General features: G+C 34.4%; 1 protein-coding gene across 1 annotated transcript in view; it reads left to right on the top strand.

Annotated features, from left to right (window-relative positions):
* Positions 1-3,694: 3,694 nt before the first annotated feature.
* Positions 3,695-7,210, top strand: part of LOC129801462 (ankyrin repeat domain-containing protein 11) — a 60,452-nt gene continuing 56,936 nt past the window's right edge. Inside the window, exons 1-2 of the mRNA XM_055846545.1 lie at positions 3,695-4,120; positions 4,188-4,340. Coding sequence (XP_055702520.1) covers positions 3,976-4,120; positions 4,188-4,340 — 298 coding nt within the window. The 5' untranslated portion in view covers positions 3,695-3,975. The remainder of the gene's footprint in view (positions 4,121-4,187; positions 4,341-7,210) is intronic.

Raw genomic sequence — 7,210 nt, 5'->3', positions numbered from 1 at the left:
TTTTGTAAACATCTCTGTTCCGAATGAATTGACTGCTTGGTCACCCAGGGATATTTTATACATTTTCTTCCAACACTTTATAAAATTTTAAATTATCAGCACTACAATTAAACGAAAATTAATCAATAGGTCCTATCAGCAAAGATATCCAAAGCCTGTCGTTGATTTATCCACTTTAATTGGGGGTTTTTGACAAGATATTTACGCTATAACAACGTTTCTAATCATTTCTCGAGAAATTTTAAAAGATTTTCCATGAAATGTATTAATAGATAATATTACTAATATCCTTGTGGTATAATAAAGCCACTTTAATAAAATAAAGTACGTAAAATATCTTCTAAATACACATTCCGTTATTTATATTCGGAAAAAACAAAATTTGAAATTCAAATCTTCGGAGCATTTTTGTGTTGCGCTTGAAGTCCACCAGAGGCGCATAGAGCGGATGGTAAAAATTTGACAGTTCAATATGGGAATTTCCATCCGGAATTCCCATCCGGAATGGAAAATCTCATGGGAATTCCCGTGGGAATTCCGTCTGTTTACACGGTAAGTAGGGGAAAGTGGTCTGCCTTTGAATGCGGCAGCCTTTGAATATTGTATTTTTTTCATTTTTCTCTAAAGCATAAATTCTTTTCTATTAACTATTAGATAGCTATTCATAATCCTCACAAGTCGTAAAAAAATGCAGACCCTAGCTCTTATTTTCTAGGTGCTAGGGCAAAAAAACCAAACTGAGCTCTAAACTGTAATTTTGATGTTCCACAATTCATGTGTTTTTTCATAATCAAAATAATTTTTCGAACAAATCTTCTATTGTAAGTCATAGAAGGTTATTCCTGGATGGTATTTCTATAAATACATTTTGATTCAGATGAGACAATTTTTGTGGGTGATAAAAGTTTGCAAATATTGCTCTGCGGCAGCCTTTGAATCTTAATGTTGTGTGCCTTTGAATCCTCTCTTTCCATACATTGAAACATCTGACAGCTTCCTGTCCGGGAGCAGAATAGAACTCCTACTTTGGTCTGACAAATGTCATACAAATACTTATAAAATGCTATCTTGGTCCGGCCGAGATGTTTCAAACTGACAATTGTCAACTTCAATGGCGTTTTATTACAAATTTTCAAGTGAAAAACAGTGCTTCAGAAAAATGTTAAAAATGTTGTTGTATAATGACTTTTGACTACAGTGGTGGTTTTATTGAGTGCATTAGAGTTCATGCTAATCAATTATGGGCCGTTTAATGTTACAGACCTAATATTCTCAATGAAAAATTAAGATTCAAAGGCTGCCTAACCACATTCAAAGGCAGACCATGCAGGCTGCCTTTGAATATATCGACATCACATTTTCAAGTTTCTCACCAGGAAAAACTGAGGACTTGCGAGTCCTGAATGAGGTAAGCATAGAAGCTCAATGAACAAGAGAATTTTTTGGTGTAGTGCAAAGTAAAACTCATGTTGTAGTTTACTCTGAAAAACATCTCAAATTTTGAACATCATTTTTCGTTCAAAGGCAGACCACTTTCCCCTAAAGCTTGTCTCTTCTATAATGAATTATGGGCATCTCAAACTAAATACAATATTATTACAATATCGAAACTTCGACAAATCTGTTTCCTTGTGGATCAATGAAAATCTATATAGGGAAAGGTTTTCAGGCTTCGCACGCGTTCTGGCTTCTTGTAACACTTGATATTTTTTCCATATTTCTTTAATAGTAATTCAGATCTAATTTTCTCAGAAAATCAGTGACTTAGAAGGACTACTGAAGTATATTACGATCGATAAGACAGATTCATTAAAGAAATACACTCAGTCCCGGGATTATGCACATATTCGGAACCGAAAAAAACGCGCGAAATGGCATTATGCATCGAAAAAATTTGCATATCCGCAGGGGCTTTCTTTTGAATAATTCTGCCGCAGAACTAATTTCGCGCAGAGTAAAAGTGGTAAAAGTAGTGAAAACAAAAAAAAACTATTTGAAAGAAATGCATTAAAAACAGTAGGGGAGACTGGGGCAAAAAGTCACAAATCGAAAAATTCAAAATTCAATATCTTCCAAGGTAAAAAAGATAGCGGCTCAATTTTTTTCTATAGATAGCTTCCATAGACCTTCTTCAATGTCGTAAGTTTCTTAGAATTCGAACAAAGACTTTAGAAAATAAAAAATATCGAAATTTTTAACCCTATTTTTGAAATATTTTCCTTGCAGAAGATAACAATTATTACCTAATTACTTTCCAAAATTGATGCACTGGTGAATATTTTCTAAATAATTTAGATTTTTTGAATACGAATCCGCTATCTATTTTAGAATTTCACAAGTTCTTTTCTCCAGAAATCCTTTTATTAAAAATGGCCACTTGGGGTAAAAAGTAACAAAAGATATAGAGCAAAAAGTAACAAAAAAGCGAAGCAATTTCTGATGTCTCTCGGCGAAAAGAAACGTCATTATCATGTCTCGCCGCTTGTTATTTGCATTGGTCAAAAGATTTGCAGTCTTTTGTGTGTTTTTTCTGAAATAGCTTGAAAAGCGCTTTTCTCGTTTTCTCATTTTCTCGCAGAGAAAACGATGTTTTACAAAGGTGTAGAGTAGATGAATAAATTTTCTTTGAAAATATGTCCTTTAGGTATTTTTTCAGATTTCCGTAAGCCGGTAATGAAGCGAATCAAAATATGATAATACCCCATGCCTGGTACTATTTGCCCCAGCATTTTTGAGAATAGTCAAAAAAAATTACCTTTTAGAAATCGGCTCAATAAACGTATTTCCTTACAAAATAGAGGAAAATTACTTTCCCAAAGTTGTAGAGCGGTAAATTTCCTATAAAACTGCGCTAATTAGAAATTTTTGAAGCGCTCGAGTAGCTTGTAAAAAAATAAAATATCCGTTTTGTGACTTTTTGCCCCAGTCTCCCCTACTTTTTGGCCAGGGTTCTTCTAGAAATGGTTGGAATATTTAAAAATTTTACCTTAATAAAAAAAAAATTAAAGTTTTATTCTGAAAAAGAAGCAGTGTTTTTAAATTTCCCGCGTCACAAAATAGTATACATTCAGGCGTATTTCAAAAATGATTTCATAAATTGACTCCCAAGGGTTGGCAAACTTGCATAATTTTATGTGCATAATTCCGTCAGGTGCATAATCCCGGGACTGAGTGTATAGGAATAATATGAAATATTTGAAGCCAGATGAGTGTGTGCGAAACTCAAAAGCCTTCCCCTATTTATTACACTTCCTCTTTCAATTCAAGCAATAAAATCTTATATTTTTAACTTTTTTTTTTAAATCTCTAGCTACCAGAAATTACGGAAATCATAAACAATTGAAATTCCTTAAATTTAGAGTGTCTTATAATATTCTTTAGCTAAAATTTTGAAGTTTAATTCAAACTCTTTTTTAATGTTTTTAAAATATTTTTTAATTATATTTTTTAATTAATTTAATTATTTTAATTTATTAATTTATTTAATTTAATTAATTAATTTAATTAATTAATTATTTAATTAATAATAATTAATAATTTTTTTAATGTGCGTGGTTTATAACGATTCATATTTAATTTATTTAAACTTAAACACAAATCCAACTGATTAAACTTCCTACCGAGTTTTGCGCCATCTAGTTTTATTCTGAACCTAATGTGTCTCTGCTAATCGGAATTAATCGGCTCAGAAAGTGACCATATGTCATTTTCATTTTGGCGTCCGGACTCGATATTGGATTTCCCAGTGAAAATATTGCGCAAAAACCCCAGGATATTTGTGAAAAACCCTTAAAGATTGCAATGAATCTGTAAATTAGTGCTCAAAGCGTTGCAGAACAGTGAAAATTGTCACAATAACCAACCCCAGACGCTGTTTAAAAGTGTTAAAGATTTTTGAGGTTAGATCCTACCTGAGGTGGATTGTTTTTCTTCGATTTTCCAACATTTCCCTCCGGAGTAGAATGTAAAGAGGCAATGCCGTCAACATCGAGACCACGAGGTTTCTCCGGGGGCTCCAATACGTCGGGAAGTGGGCGACCTGTACCCACCAACACTCCGATGTCGGAACGTCAGCAAATGGCACTTCTCATGCAGATGACTTCTTCCAGTAACCAACCAGGTGAGTCAACCTGACAATCATCACCATCAGTTGGTACCTAGAGACTCAATCTTTGGTTTTCTTACAGAACTGAGCCCCGGAGGACACGCCGCAGTGCGTGGGAGAGATAAAAATGGACGTGGAGAAAGTGCCCTGCACGTTGCGGCGATTAAAGGCGATCATGATGCCGTAAAGAAGCTCCTGGATCAAGGGATGAGCCCCAATTTGGCAGACAATGCAGGTAAACTTTTTATAGTAGAACAATATTAATGAGAATTGCAACGGGCGCTGAGATTTTAAAAAAATTATTAAGAAAAATCAAATTCATGTTTTGACTTCTTTACCATTCCGGAACAGAGGGCGAAACAAATAAAAGAGAAATTAAACTTTAGTTAGTACTTAAAAGAACCTTCTATTAAAGGATTCAGTTTTATTCAGAACAAAAAAGTATTTCAATAAAACTTCTCGGTGGAATAAATTTTACCCTTTTGCTTAATTTCAAAAATTTGATCAAAAATGAAAATTTTAAACTTAAGAACAGGCTTAAAAATGCATTAGGTTTGTCGTTTAAAATTTTTATTTACTCTTTCCAATTATAAAGTTATTATATTAAAAAATACAACATGCATCTGGTAATAGAAAATCTGGAAAACGGGATACAAACAAGAGTTTCTTATCCGGACGTATACTCCGGTCCGGGTACTTAGTATTGCACATTAGAAGCAAATAAAAAGAACAAATTTGACTGAAAGGTGACTCCTGAATATTAAGAAAGCAACAATTTTCGTATATTTGAAGGTAATTGATTGCTCACGATCACGATAATCGCTTGAGAAATACAGGGAGTTCCGGCTTGAGAGAAAACGGATTGAATGAATTTGATATGAATTGCCTACTATTGTGAGCTTCTTTATAAAATAATTTTTGAATTGCCCCTAAATGTATGCATATTTTTTTACACGCTACATTTAAAATACATTTCTTATGACCCGTTGGCACTGTAAATAGGTTCAAAAATTGGCGCCCAAAATGTCTTGCATTCATCACGGCGTATCCATAACTTATCCCAAAGATATCTCCTGCAGCTATGCAATTTTCTGTGTCACTGGAGTTAATTCGCTGGCTTTTTTTCGGTCCTGAAAAATTTTTTCAAAGCGAAACTCCCTGTACTTTTACATATATGACCTTGAGAAGGTTTAAGTAGGATTAGACGATGGTCAATTACGATTTTAAATAAGAAATTAGACAGGTTTGCTTCCACTGCCAATCATTATAAATCATATGAGATATCAAAAAGGGTGGCAAAACGTCCCAGGCTTTGTGAAATGCTCACACAAGTCTTAGATTAGATGCTATACCTCAATGGCACTTTCGCATCATTTCCTGTTTACCGGTTCTCAACCGATTTGAACCGATTCATAAATTACACAATAAAAAACCCAAAATAGTTTTAAGAACCAGTTCATTACCGGTTCATAACCGATTGGAACCGGTTCTGTTTTATCGGATATTCCAAGACCTTTCCAATGAGCATCAAAAATGAAAAAAAAATCCCACCACGCAGTTCAGTTTGAAGATCAATCCCAAAAAACATGGTTTTGAAGGGGAAAGGGAGGGGTGCGGGAATAAGTGACATGATAAAGATTATTTTAATAATAATAATAATAATAAGTTTATTGGTTCATGCCCAGGATACAGAAAGTAACATGTAGGACTATACAATATAAAATATGTAGATAGAGATAGTTCGAAATGTGTGTAGTTTTAGGCCTACAAATGGGCGGATCCCACGAAGGTCCCAAGTCTCTATCTCTAACAGTTTGGCCTCTAGAACTGACAACAACCGTATGGTACTGAAAGTGCTCATCGAGACGAAACCAAAAACCCAAAATTTAGTTCAAAATGTTAATTAGAACCGGAGATAGAGGCCGTTCAATTTTCGAATTTGACCCTTTTATAGCTCGGGTCAGAGGTTATCGATCGACTTAAGTATTTTTTTATTTGATAGGTATAACATGATGCCACAACACACTAAAATTTGAGCCCGATGCACAATGGAGTTTTTGAGTTATTTAACTAAGAAAATTGAAAATTATTCTTTTTAATAATACAGTAGAGTCTCGCTATAGGCCATCGCTCTATAGTCCACAATTTATCGACCGTTGATTTCAAAACACTGATTTTAAGATAGGTTATGTTTTTTAGTATGCGACATGCATAATTATTTTAATATTTTTGGCAAACTTTATTAAGTAGTTGTGATAATTGTGATCCACAATGAAGAGAGCAAGGACAAGTACCACAATCGCAAAGAAAGTGGAAGCCGTCGAGCAATTTCAATACTAAAAATCGTTGATAGTTTTAAAAAAATTACATGGACTATAGTGCGACCCAAGTGTCAAATTTGAAACCAAATATGGACTATAGCGAGACTCTACTGTAGCTTCCCTAGCGGTGGTTTTACGAACTTCCGATCTCAACAGAGAAGTGACATTTTATAAGAGCTTTCCAAAACGCCATTGCCTTTTACTTTCTGACAATTAGAACCGGAGTTATGGCCATTTTAAGAAATTTTTTTTTGGACCCTTATAGCACGGGTTAGGGGGTCAGGGGACCTTAAGTTTAGTATTGATGGAAAGCCCTAAAGCCCAAAATAGACACAGGAATCGGCTTAGGGATCAGCCCGAAAATAAAGGATTGATGCCGATACACTCACGGATCAGCCCAAAATTTGGAGGATCAGGCTGATCTTCTAAATTCATGAGGTCTAGTGAAATTACGGGGATTACGCGACATCAGCGCCAGTGCTGAAAATAAAAAGCTTCACTTTGGGGGTTTTTGGGTGCTTTTCGAAATGTCAATTGGGTGAAAAAACATGGAGAGTAATGGTACGCAATGTCTAAAAAAAAATCTTAAAATGCATTAAAATTGGAGTAATGAGAAGGTCAGAGTGCAACTTTCTGTACGAAAAATCCATTGATATTGCAACTAAAAAGTCTTTCAGCAATTAAGGTGTGGAGATTTAATTCAAATTTACATAAAAAACGATAATCCTCGATCCAAAATCCTCAGTGCTCAGTGTATGATAGTTTGGGCTGATCCTTTACCGCC

This window comes from Phlebotomus papatasi, chromosome 2, assembly GCF_024763615.1.
Source record: "Phlebotomus papatasi isolate M1 chromosome 2, Ppap_2.1, whole genome shotgun sequence".
NCBI lineage: Eukaryota > Metazoa > Arthropoda > Insecta > Diptera > Psychodidae > Phlebotomus > Phlebotomus papatasi.
Note: the sequence above shows the minus strand (reverse complement) of the source record. Positions and strands in the feature narration are given on the sequence as shown.